At 43.1% G+C, this 13,770-nt stretch overlaps 1 protein-coding gene across 1 annotated transcript in view; it reads right to left on the minus strand.

Annotated features, from left to right (window-relative positions):
• Positions 1–954: 954 nt before the first annotated feature.
• snupn (snurportin 1) overlaps positions 955–13,770 on the minus strand; it is a 36,362-nt gene continuing 23,546 nt past the window's right edge. The window contains exons 3-9 of the mRNA XM_029758455.1: positions 12,488–12,671; positions 12,078–12,182; positions 3,503–3,599; positions 3,014–3,111; positions 2,764–2,841; positions 2,380–2,460; positions 955–1,988 (exon numbers count right to left, since the gene is read on the minus strand). Coding sequence (XP_029614315.1) covers positions 1,644–1,988; positions 2,380–2,460; positions 2,764–2,841; positions 3,014–3,111; positions 3,503–3,599; positions 12,078–12,182; positions 12,488–12,671 — 988 coding nt within the window. The 3' untranslated portion in view covers positions 955–1,643. The remainder of the gene's footprint in view (positions 1,989–2,379; positions 2,461–2,763; positions 2,842–3,013; positions 3,112–3,502; positions 3,600–12,077; positions 12,183–12,487; positions 12,672–13,770) is intronic.

Genomic DNA, 13,770 nt, shown 5'->3' on the forward strand with positions numbered 1-13,770 from the left:
TGGATTTGCCCCAATCCTAACACTTTGTACTCAGGACAAAAAGTTAATTGCTTTGCCAATTTGTTTTCAGTATTACTTTAGTGCACTGTTGCAAACAGGATGCATGTTTTGGAATATTCTTATTCTGCACAGGCTTCCTTCTTTTTACTCTGTCAATTAGGTTAGTATTGTGGAGTAAATACAATGTTGTTGATCCATCCTCAGTTTTTTCCTATCACATCCATTTTTACTCATGTACCAATAGGTGCCCTTATTTGCAAGGCATTGGAAAACCACCATGTTCTTTGCGGTTGAATCTGTGTTTGAAATTCACTGCTCGACCTCACAGATAATTATGCGTGTGCGGTACAGAAATTAGGTAGTCATTCAAAATCATGTTAAACACTATTATTGCACACAGAGTGAGTCCATGCAACTTATCATGTGACTATTTAAGCACATTTTACTCCTGAACTTATTTAGGCTTGCCATAACAATGGGGTTGAATACTTATGGGCTCAAGACATCAGCTTTTCATTTTTAATTAATTTGTAAAAAAATAAATAAATCTAATAACATAATTACACTGGCCTATACACAATATGGGGTATTGTGTGTAGGCCAGTAACAAAATAAAATCTCAATTTAATCCATTTTTAATTCAGGCATACAAGAAAATGTGGAAAAAGTCAAGGGGTGTGAATACTTTCTGAAGGCACTGTAGGTCCATTATAATTTCTACACAGTTTCGATTTGGTTTTAGTAATTTACATTTAAAGTATATTGAGTTCGTCCCCCCCTAAAAATTCACAGGCTGTATGTTTGACACCCCTGCTCTATAGCTTTTTAAGCAGTTGATGTTAGATTTCAATCAAAATAACTGAATTCATCTTGATTTAGCTTATTCCCATCTTATCTATCCATGGTCAATGCCTAATCATCCTTACCTTTTGAATAAAGGTCTGAGGACAAAAATTGAAAAGTCAATGAAAACAATTTAATAAACATCAGAAAACATACACTTAAAAGAATCAGATGAATCAACTTTCACTTTTGCATTTGTTACACATCTAACCACGACAGACGCTGTCAATTTAAAACATAGGTCTAAAGGGCCTGTGTAACCAACTGTGTTATTTATTGCACCTCTGAAAGTGCAATGACATAGTTGTCCATTCACAAGGCCTGGCAAAATGAGCAGAAGAACAGTGTTTATTTCAGCAACACTAAAGTAAGTTTCCCAGCCCCAGTGGTCTCTCAATGGAAAAATGTCATTGAAAGTGTTTTTTAATCTAGGAATGAGTTTAATCTATGTCCGGCAAACCGTCTTCTTTAACAGGGTCCTTGCATCTTACATAGTCTAATCCACTGCATTACACTAACTAGCACAGTGTAATGAAAATGTGGTTACAGCTCTGGTGAGCCAAGCGATGGTTGAACTCAGGGCGCTCCAAATGAAGCACAGTGACTAACTTGCTAATTCATTGAACTCCCTCTCATTAAATGCAATGTAACTGTCCAAAAAACTCCCCACAACGTAGTCTGAAGTTTTTTGTAATTTGTCTTTCTGGCATGGCGAGCAGCAAAGCATTACAATATTATTGGTTAGCAGAAAAGAGTTAGCCTTTAGCAGCTAGCTAACGTAGTTAGCCTTCAGTAGCTAGCTAACTCGCGCTCTTCTCTGAGGTCTCCATGCGAGATTCTTTCAGCGGTCTGCTGCGGGGCGAGGTGGCGGCGTCGCCATCTCCCTTTTCCTGGTCGGGGGTGGATAGGTGCTCCAGCTCGTAGCGGCCGTTCAGGTCCCCTGGCCGGACATGGTCGGAGGTCTTCTTGTGCTCCCGGATCTGGGCCAGCTGGTGGCCGGCATACTCGGGCTTGGCGGTGAGGGGCCCCACTGGGACCTCCATGCCCAGGATGTCGACCACCATGTAGGGCCGCAGCCAGCCCACCAGAGGGGTACTGCCGGGGGTGTAGTGGGTCTGCCGGTGGTAAAACAGAAGTCCGTCCACCTGAGGACACACAGAATGCACTCAGTTTGGGCTTGTTACAGCTGCCTCATCATGCCCCTGGAGAGCTGTCTCACCTCTAACCTCAATGGTGGTGGGCTGAGCAGCAAAACAGACTCTAGAAAAGTCAATGAGGTTGAGAGAGGTTCTATTGGGAGCTATAAGTTGAGAGATGGTGCATTGAACCGGGAAACCCAGACTAGCAATGTGTGTTCATTCTATGAAGTACACTTTATTCTTTCCCAAGAGTGTCGAGAAGCAAACAGAGAAGATTCACTCTACTGAAGAATCACAGACTGTTCTGCCCCTTTTACAGACTTCAAGTAAAATCACAGATGTACTATAGGACTAAATAGCTGCATTTGCAGTAGTATGCAGTTGTAGTTGCTCTTACATTGAAGTTGTACTCCATTGCAAGTGCTTGCTGAATGGCTTCCGTTGAGCAGGCAGTGCTTTGAAGACTCACAAACTTGAACTATGGAGAAAAAAAACAAACAGCAACAACCATATTGTCAGACAGCACAGTTAATTGATCATCTAATGACAATATGACCAACTTTCCACAATCTCACAAGTACACTTTTTTCATTTTAATACACCAAAATAAACTGCATGTGTTGGCGGTCATTGTCAATCCAAAATAAACATGGAAAAGGAGGTGACATCTTCTGTCCTTTTTTTATTTATCCTTTTTTTGTGTGCCTCTAATCATCCTCATTTGGACTTAATTGAAAAGGTCTATATGCACAATATATTTATTATTGTGTATTGCTCTTACAGGGTTCCTCTTGGCAATGTCAGCCATGCCATCCGTCTCCTGGACTTTCGACTGGAGCCAGTAGAACCGGAACTCTGTCTGTTGATGGGAAAACAAACACCATCAACAAAGCTGTCATTAAAATCCCCAAATGACAGATGAATTGGTCAACATGGTAAAAAGAGCACATCTGTATCCCAGACACTAGTACTCCAGTACTGTAATTCCACTGGGACTTCAATGCTCTGCTAATCAATCTGTGTGTGCTTACTGGACAGTCATACACTGGATGGCCCCTCCAACACATGACATCCAGGATGAAGTAGGTCCGCTCCACCTCACTGTAGATACAGTCCAGGATGGTGTAATCTGCACACAGACCGAACATTAGCACTACCATGCGTTGTCATATATTTTTGCATGGATGCAGTTTGCAAGGACAGTGGTAGAATAGATGGGATGTATCTTTTTTGGGTTCCATTTTGATTCCTAGCCCCTCCTAGCTCCAAACCCTCAGGGTGTTCACAGATCTGAAAGTATTGGATAGGTTAAGTAATAATGGTGGATGCTCTGCTTTGCCAATTGGAGCCATCACTATATTGATACGATAGTACTTTAATAATCTTCAAAAAGGGAAAATATGATTACACCAGCCAATACATACAAAACCAAACCCCCACCCAGTCCAGTTAAATCTGTGAACCCTGATGGGGTGGAGGAACTGGAAGCTACAGATTGAAATGGGATCAGACCCACGTACCTTTTCCCATTGCTGAGTTGTGTCTGTTCCCTCCAGGCAACAGAGAAGGGAAGCGGTTCACACAGTAGCCACTTTTGGTGTATGCTGCAGTGGACCCCTTCAAAATGGTGGGAAACAGAGATGAGAGAGAACTTTTTCATTGTTACTTCAGTCAACTCAAATGTTCTTTGTCACATACACGTGTTTAGCAGATGTTATTGCAGGTGTAGCGAAATGCTTGTGTTTTTAGCTCCAACAGTGCAGTAATATCTAACAAGTAATATCTAACAATACACACAAATCTAAAGGAATGGAGTTAAGAATATATAAATATTTGGACGAGCAATGTCAGAGCGGCATAGACTAAGATACTGTAGAATAGGAAAGAATACAGTACATACATTTGAGATGAGTAATGCAAAACATGTAAACATTAAAGTGACTAGTGTTCCATTATTAAAGTGGCAAGTGATTTTAAGTCTGTATATATGGAAGCACTCTAATGTGCTAGTGATGGCTATTTAACAGTCTGATGGCCTTGAGATAGCCGCTTTTCAGGCACTCTGTCCCAGCTTTGATTCACCAGTACTGACCACACCTTCTGGATGATAGCGGGGTGAACAGGCAGTGGCTCGGGTGGTTGTTGTCATTATCTTTTTGGCTTCCTGTGACATTGGGTGCTCTAGGTGTCCTGGAGGGCAGGTAGTTTGCCCCGGTGATGCGTTGTACAGACCGAACTACCCTCTGGAGAGCCCTGCGGTTTCGGGCAGTGCAATTGCCATACCAGACAATGATACTGCCCGACAGGATGCTCTCAATTGTGCATCTGTAAACATTTGTGAGGGTTTTCAGAGCCAAGCCAAATTTCTTCAGCCTGCTGAGTTTGAAGAGGCACTGTTGCACATTCTTCACCAAACTTTGTGTGTGGACCATTTCAGTTTGTCCGTGATGTGTATGCCGAGGAACTTGAAGCTACAGAGCTGTGCCTACGGAGCTGTGAGGGGAACGGCACCTCCGTACCGTCAGGCTCTGATCAGTCCCTACACCCAAAGAAGGGCACTGCGTTCATCCACCTCTGGCCTGCTCGCCTCCCTTTCTCTGCGGAAGCACAGTTCCCGCTCAGCCCAGTCAAAACTGTTCACTGCTCTGGCACCCAATGGTGGAACAAGCTCCCTCACGACGCCAGGACAGCGGAGTCAATCACCACCTTCCGGAGACACCTGAAACCCCACCTCTTTAAGGAATACCTGGGATAGGATTAAGTAATGCTTCTAACCCCCCCCCCACCCCAAAAAGATATAGATGTACTATTGTAAAGTGGTTGTTCCACTGGATATCATAAGGTGAATGCACCAATTTGTAAGTCGCCCTGGATAAGAGTGTCTGCTAAATTACGTAAATGTAAATGTAGGCTGGTGTAACCCATGTGAAATGGATAGCTAGTTAGCCGGGTGCGCGCTAATAGCGTTTCAAACGTCACTCCTTCTGAGACTTAAAGCAGTTTTTTCCCTTCCTCTACATGGGTAACTCTGCTTTGAGGGTGGCTGTTGTCGATGTGTTCCTGGTTCGAGCCCAGGTAGGAGCGAGGGGAGGGACGGAAGCTATACTGTTCCACTGGCAATACTAAAGTGCCTATAAGAACATCCAATAGTCAAAGGTATATGAAATACAAATTGTATAGAGAGAAATAGTCCTATAATAACTACAACCTAAAACATCTTACCTGGAAATATTGAAGACTCATGTTAAAAGGAACCACCAGCTTTCATATGTTCTCATGTTCTGAGCAAGGAACTTAAACGTTAGCTTTTTTACATGGCACATATTGCACTTTTACTTTCTTCTCCAACACTTTGTTTTTGCATTATTTAAATCAAATTGAACATGTTTCATTATATATATATATATATATATATATATATATATATATATATATATATATATATATATATATATATATATATATATATATATATATATTTAAAATACCCCCCCCCCCAAAAAAAACCCCACAATCGGCCGATTAACCCCTGTGCGGCCTCCGTCCCGTATTATATCGTTTTATAGATACACCTCTCCTGAATCGAACCACGTTGTCCGATTTCAAAAAGGCTTTACAGCAAAAGCAAAACATTAGATTATGTTAGAGGAGTATATCGTAAAAGTAGCCACATAGCCATTTTCCGACCAACCACATGCATCACAAATAACCAAAAAACAGCTAAATGCAGCACTAACCTTTGACAATCTTCATCAGATGACACACCTAGGACATCATGTTACACAATACATGCATTCTTTTGTTCGATAAAGTTTCTATTTATATATAAAAACAGCATTTTACATCGGTGCGTAACGTTGACTAACTATTTTCCCTCAAATGCATCCGATGAAACAGCGCTACAATTTACTAAATTACTATTCGAAAACATTTTTAAAATGTAATATTGTCATTCTAAGATTTATAGATGAATATCTCTTGAAAGCACCTGTAATGCCAGATTTAAAAATAACTTTACTGGGTAAGCACACTTTGCGATAAAAGGGGATGCGATACTCAGAACAATAGGCTAGCAATACTGGTCAGCGCCATCTTGGAACAATCGCATATCAAATCTAGTCTTGTATACTATTGTCAATAATCCCTTACCTTTGATTATCTTCATCCTTAGGCACTTCCAGGAATCCCAGTTCCACAACAAATGTATTTTCGTTCGAAAAAGTTCATCCTTTATGTTCCATTAGCTTGTTGTTGTTAGCGCGTTCTGAAGGCTGCACCAAAAGTTCCGACGGGCTACTCTTTCAACAAAATGCATTTTTTTCTTATTTAGGTTCGTTCAAACATGTCAAACGTTGTATAACATAAATCTTTAGGACGTTTTTCAACTAGAGCTCCAATAAGATTCGAGGGGGACGATTGCATTGTGTTTCAAAACGTTTCGAAAGGGAGGGTAGCTAGGGGCGCCGGCGTCATAATGGTGATGGCCCTCTCCGTGTGACCACGTTCCACAGCGTGTCATTCTGTCAGTTTTCACAGTAGAAGGCTCAAATCACTTTGTAAAGACTGGGGACATCTAGTGGAAGCAATAGGAAGTGCTCAATGAACCATAGCTCACGGTGTGATTAATAGGCAACGTGATGAAGTTGAGTCCGCAATTCAGAATTCCACTTCCTGTTTCGATCTGTCTCGGGGTTTTGACTGCCATATGAGTTCTGTTATACTCAGACACCATTCAAACAGTTTTAGAAACTTTAGGGTGTTTTCTATCCACAAGTATTAATTATATGCATATCCTAGCTTCTGAGTTTGAGTAGTAGGCCGTTTAAAATGGGCACAAATTTTTTTCAAAAATCGCTGTAGCGCCCCCTATCCTAGGGGAACGCCAAGAGGTGAATCGGCATCGGCTTTTTCTTGGCCCTCCAATAATCGGTATCGGCGTTGAAAAATCATAATCAGTCGACCTCTACTCACAAGTCCTCAACTGGCAGCTTCATTAAATAGTACCCGCAAAACACCAGTCAACGTCAACAGTGAAAGTTGCAAAGAAAAAGCCATCTCAGACTGGCCAATAAAAAGAAAAGATTAAGATGGGCAAAAGAACACAGACAGTGGAACTCTCCCTAGAAGGCCAGCATCCCGGAGTCCCCCCAGCGTCGTCCGGGTTAGGGAGGGTTTGGCCGGCAGGGATATCCTTGTCTCATCGCGCACTAGCGACTCCTGTGGCGGGCCAGGCGCAATGCACGCTGACCAGGTCGCCAGGTGTACGGTGTTTCCTCTGACACATTGGTGTGGCTGGCTTCCGGGTTGGATGTGCATTGTGTCAAGAGGTAGTGAAGCTAGGTTGGGTTGTGTTTCGGAGGACGCATGGCTCTCGACCTTCGCCTCTCCCGAGTCCGTACGGGAGTTGCAGCGATGAGACAAGACTAACTACTACCAATTGGATACCACGAAATTGGGGAGGCTGCCCACTCAAGAGAAAACTTCAAACTGTAACTAGTGTGTGCAACTTGGTTCAGGTCATCAAATCAGGGTAGTTAAAACATATATTGATCACATCTAATGCTACAGAAATGTATTTGAAAGCAGTATCCAAATCCATCGAGATATAGTAGCCATATCTAGGAAAACAAAAGTTCCTGGGCCTAATATAGTCTATAAGAGGTCATACAATAGGTTTTGTAGTGATTCATATGTTGATGTAAACATTTGTTGGTCCGTGGTGTGTAATGAGGAGCAACCTGACGCTGCACTTGACAAATTTATGAAATTGCTTATTCCAGTTACTAATAAACATGTACCCATTAAGAAAATGAACGTAAAAATGGTTACATCCCTGTGGATTGATGATGAATTGAAAAATTGGATGGTTGAGTGGACGAGGCAAAATAAATGGCAAATAGGTCTGGCTGTAAAACCAATAGGCAAACGTACTGCAAATTGAGAAATCATGTGACTAAACTGAATAAAAAGAAGAAGAAACTGTAAAAATGATAGTAAAAAGCTTTGAAGCACCTTAAATAAAATTTTGGGCAAAAAGGCAAACTCCTCTCCATCATTCATTGAATCAGATGGCTCATTCTAAAACCCACTGATATTGCCAACTACTTTAATGATTTTCTCATTGGCAAGATGTACCAGCAACAAATGCTGACACTACATATCCAAGTATATCTGACCAAATTATGAAAGACGAGCATTGTCATTTTTAATTCCTGAAAGTGTGGAAGAGGTGAAAAAGTTGTCTAACAATGACAAGCCACCGGGGTCTGACAACTTAGATGGAAAATGACTGAGGATAATAGCAGATGATGTTGCCATATCTTCAATTTAAGCCTACTAGAAAGTGTGTGCCCTCCGCCCTGGAGGGAAGCATAAGTTATTCCCCTACCTAAGAATAGTAAAGCCCCCTTTCGTTGGCTATTTGAGCCAGTAATCAACCTGTTTCCAACCCTTTGTAAAATTTTGGAAAAAATGGTGTTTGACCAGATACAATAATGTTTTACAGTTAAACTGACAACAGACTTTTAGCACGTTTATAGGGAAGGATATTCAACAAGTACAGCATTTACACAAATGACTGATGATTGGCTGATACAAATTTAAGACAAAGATTGTGGGGGCTGTTTTGTTAGACTTCAGTGCAGCTTTTAACATTATCGATCATGGTCTGTTGCTGGGAAAACATGTGTTATGGCTTTACACCCCCTGCTATATTGTGCATAAAGAGTTACCTGTCTAACAGAAGAAAGTGATTATTCTTTAATTTTAGCCTCTCAAACAAAATCCAGGTAGAATCAGGAATTCCCCAAGGAAGCTGTCAAGGCCTCTTACTATTTAAATCTTTATTAATGACATGCCAGTGGCTTTAAGTCAGTGTGTCTATGTATGTGGATGACTCAAGACTATACACGTCACTATACACGTCAGCTACCACAGCGACTGAAATGACTGCAACACTTAAAGCGCTGCAGTTAGTTTCAGAATGGGTGGCAAGGAATAAGTTAGTTCTAAATATTGCTAAAACTAAAAGCATTGTATTTGGGGAAAAATCATTCACTAAACCCTAAACCTCACCTAAATATTGTAATGAATAATGTGGAAATTGAGCAAGTCGAGGAGACTAAATAAAATGCTATGTCACATGAGCCGAATACAACAGGTGTAAACCTTACCATGAAAGGCTTACTTACAAGCCCTTAACCAACAATGCAGTTCAATAAATAGTTAAGAAAATGTTTACTAAATAAACTAAAGTAAAAAATAAAAACTAAATAACAATAGCGAGCCTATATATAAGGGGTACAGGTACTGAGTCAATGTGCGGGGGTACAGGTTAGGGTAATATGTACATGCAGGTGTAAAAACAAAGGAGGGGGGGGTTAATGTAAATAGTCGGTGTCCATTTGATTAATTGTACAGCAGTCTTATGGCTTGGGGGTAGAAGCTGTTAAGGAGCCTTTTGGACCAAGACTTGGCGCTCCAGTACCGCTTACCATACAGTAGTAGAGAGAACAGTCTACGACTTGGGTGACTGGAGTCTGACAATTTTTGGGCCTTCCTCTGACACCGCCTAGTATATAGGTCCTGGATGTCAGGAAGCTTGGCGCCAATGATGTACTGCACTGTGCGCACTACCCTCTGTAGCACCTTATGGTCAGATGCAGAGCAGTTGCCATACCAGGCGGTGATGCAACCGATTAGGATGCTCTCAATGGTGCAGCTGTAGAACTTTTTGAGGACCTGGGGACCCATGCCAAATCTTTTCAGTCTCCTGAGAGGGGAAAAGGTGTTGTCGTGCCCTCTTCACGACTGTCTTGGTGTGTTTGGACCATGATAGTTTGTTGGTTATGTGGACACCAAGGAACATGAAGCTCTCCACCTACTCCACTACAGCCCCGTCGATGTGAATGGGGGTGTGTTCAGCCCTCCTTTCCTGTAGTATACGATCAGCTCCTTTGTCTTGCTCACGTGAAGGGAGAGGTAGTTGTCCTGGCACCACACTGCCAGGTCTCTGACCTCCCTATAGGCTGTCTCATCGTTGTCGGTGATCAGGCCTACCACTGTTATGCCGTCAGCAAACTTAAATGGTGTTTGAGCCTTGCTTGGCCATGCAGTCGTGGGTGAACAGGGAGTACAGGAGGGGACTAAGCACGCACCCCTGAAGGGCCCTAGTGTTGAGGATCAGCATGTCAGATGTGTGTTGCTTACTCTTACCACCTGAGGGCAGCCCGTCTGGAAGTCCAGGATCCAGTTGCAGAGGGACTATGGTGGTCTGCTTGAAACATGTAGGTATTACAGCCTCCGTCAGGGAGAGGTTGAAAATGTCAGTGAAGACACTTGCCAGTTGATCCGCGCATGCTCTGAGTACACATCAGTGTTGCTTGCCTTGAAGCGAGCATTAAAGGCATTTAGCTCGTCTGGTAGGCTTGCGTCACTGGGCAGCTCGCGGCTGGGTTTCCCTTTGTAGTCCGTAATATTTTGCAAGCCCTGCCACATTCGATGACCATCAGAGCCGGTGTAGTAGTATTCAATCTTAGTCCTGTATTGACGCTTTGCCTGTTTGGTGGTTCATCTGAGGGCATAGCGGGATTTCTTATAAGCGTCCGGATTAGTGTCCTGCTCCTTTAAGCGGCAGCTCTAGCCTTTAGCTCGGTGCGGATGTTGCCTGTAATCCATGCCTTCAGGTTGGGATATGTACGTATGGTCACTGTGGGGACAACGTCATCGATGCACTTATTGATAAAGCCGGTGACTGAGGTGGTACACTCCTCAATGCCATTGGATGAATCCCGGCACATATTCGGTGTCCTGTCTGAAGTAACCCTGGATTGTAAACTGTCATGGTCAAAACATATTGATACAACAGTAGCTAGGATGGGGAGAAGTCTGTCCATAATTAAGCGCTGCTCTGCATTCTTAACAGCACTGTCAAGGCAAGTCCTACAGTTTTGTTGCCCCTGGACTACTGTTTAGCTGTGTGTGGTCAGGCGCCACAAAGAGGGACTTAGGAAAATTACAATTAGCTCAAAACAGGGCAGCACAGCTGGCCCTTGCATGTACACAGAGAGCTAACATTAATAATATGCATGTCAATCTCTCCTGGCTCAAAGTGGAGGAGAGTGACTTCATCACTACTTTGTGAGAGGTACTTACATGTTGAATGCACCGAGCTGTCTGTTTGAACTACTGGCGCACAGCTCGGACACCCATGCATACTCCACAAGACATGCCACCAGAGGTCTCTTCACAGTCCAAGTCCAGAACAGACTATGGAGGCGCTCAGTACTACATAGAGCCATGACTAAATGGAACTCTATTCAACCTCAAGTAACTCACGCAAACAGTAAAATTAGATTAAAAAAAACAGACAAAAATACACCTTATGGAACAGCGGGGACTGTGAAGCAACACAAACATAGGCACAGACACATGCATACAAACACACAATAACATACGCACTATACACACGCGTACACATGGATTTTGTATTGTACATATGTGGTAGTAGAATACGGCACACACTTAATATGTTGTGAAATCTGTTGTGAATGTACTGTAATGTTTTTACGAGTGGTGCAGCGGTCTAAGGCACTGCTTCGCAGTGCTAGAGGCTTCACTACAGACCCGGGTTTGATCCCGGGCTGTATCACAACTGGCCGTGATCTGTTGACCCATAGGGAGGCGCACAATTGGCCCAGCGGCATCCGGGTTAGGGGCCGGCTTTACTTGGCTCATCGCGCTCTAGCGAATCCTTGTGGTGGGCCGGGCTCCTGCAAGCTGACCTCGTCAGTTGAAAGGTGTTTCCTCTGACACATTGGTGCAGCTGGCTTCCGGGTTAAGGGGACAGGTGTTAAGAAGAGCGGGTTGGCAGGTCATGTTTCGGAGGACGCATAACTCGACCTTCGCCTCCCCAGCCCGTTGGAGAGTTGCAGTGATGAGACAAGATCGAAATTGGGGAGAAAAAAAATGAATGTATAACTGCCTTAATTTTGCTGGACCCCAGGAAGAGGAGCTTCTGCCGGCTTGGCAGCAGCTAATGGAGATCCATTATAAATACAAATGTGACATGTAAGGAAACCACTGATTGGTCCTTACCTTGGAGGCGACGATGAGAGAGCGCTTCCCCACGGGACAGACCACCATGAGCCAATCAGTGTCCAGTTCCTGAGGAACGTCCACTAGCCACTCTGACAGCATGAGCTGGACAGGAAGAGAAGCCTCAGTTCAGTTACATTACTAGGATTCCAGTGATTTATTTTGACTTTATTAAGGAGTTTAGCACACAATTAGTTTTCTGTAAAATACCTTCTCAAATCATAAAATCAGTACTATGTAATAAAACTGTTTCTGTCCTGCCTAACTGCTTTAACCAGTTCATTTGAAGGGATGTGTACATTTCAGAAACAAATGAGATGTGTAAATACTGGCAGAAGGAAAATGCTACCATGGCAAGTCATGTGCTCTCTTCTGGTAAAATAATGCATTGTCAGAAATATTGCTCTGACCTGGTTGGCATAGTACTTTGGCAACTTCTTCCTCTCAATCTCCATCCCATCATCTTCTGCATCCTTCTCCTTCTGCTGTTCCTCTTCCTTTCTGTCCACCACCACTGCTTCCTCATCACTATCTGCCCCTGTCCAGTCCCCATCAGCCAGACGGCGTGCATGGTTGACATAATTCAGCCTTTTCCTAAAGACAAGAAAGCACACATTCAGTCAAGGGGAAATGGAAAGGTAATTAGTAATGATGTCTGTTTCTCTCCGGTGGTGTTGGCAAATTGCAAACAGTGCCATACGAAAGTATTCAGACCCCTTGGATTTCTCTAATTTATTTTGTTACAAAATGGGATTAAAATTGATTTGTCATTTTTTGTCAAAAATCTACACTAAATGTCAAAGTGGTAATAAAATTCATTTAAAAAAATAAAGATTCGTAAATCTGCTGCCTCCCTCAATCTCAAATGTTGCAGCTGTAGAACTTTTCAGTCTCCTGAGGAGGAATAGGCATTGTCGTGCCCTCTTCATGACTGTCTTGGTGTGTTTGGACCATGATAGTTTGTTGGTGATGTGGACGCCAAGGAACATGAAGCTCTCAACCTACTCCACTTCAGCCCTGTCAATGTGAATGGGGGTGAGTTCGGTCCACCTTTTCCTGTAGTCCACGATCAGGTCCTTTGTCTTGCTCACGTTGAGGGAGAGGTTGTTGTCCGTCTCTGACCTCCTCCCTATAGGCTGTCTCATCGTTGTCGGTGATCAGGCCTACCACTGTTGTGTCGTCAGCAAACTTAATGATGTTGGAGCCATGCAGTCATGGGAGGGGACCCCGTGTTAAGGATCAGTGTGGCGGATGTGTTACCTACCCTTACCACCTCGGAGCTGCCCGTTAGGAAGTCCAGGGTCCTTAGCTTAGTGCAGGCACCACCAAGCTTTAAAATAAGGCGGCAGTTACTCAGTGATGTGTTGTGTTGGATTTGCTCCAAACATAGGGCTTTGTATTTAGGCCAAAACGTGTATCCCTTTGCCATGTTTTTTCTCTCTCCAGTATTACATTAGTGCCGTTGCATACAAGATGCATGTTTTGGAATATTTTTTAGTTTTGTCTTCTTTTCACTCTGTCATTCAGGTCATTATTATGGAGTCACTACAATGTTGTTGATCCATCTTCAGTTCTGACCCATCACAGCCATGGAGTTCACCAATGGCCTCATGGTAATATCCCTGAGCAGTTTCATTCCTGTCCTGCAGCTCAGTTCAGAAGAACGACTATCTTTGAGGTATCTGGGTGATTT

This window comes from Salmo trutta, chromosome 7, assembly GCF_901001165.1.
Source record: "Salmo trutta chromosome 7, fSalTru1.1, whole genome shotgun sequence".
NCBI classification, from domain to species: Eukaryota; Metazoa; Chordata; class Actinopteri; order Salmoniformes; family Salmonidae; genus Salmo; species Salmo trutta.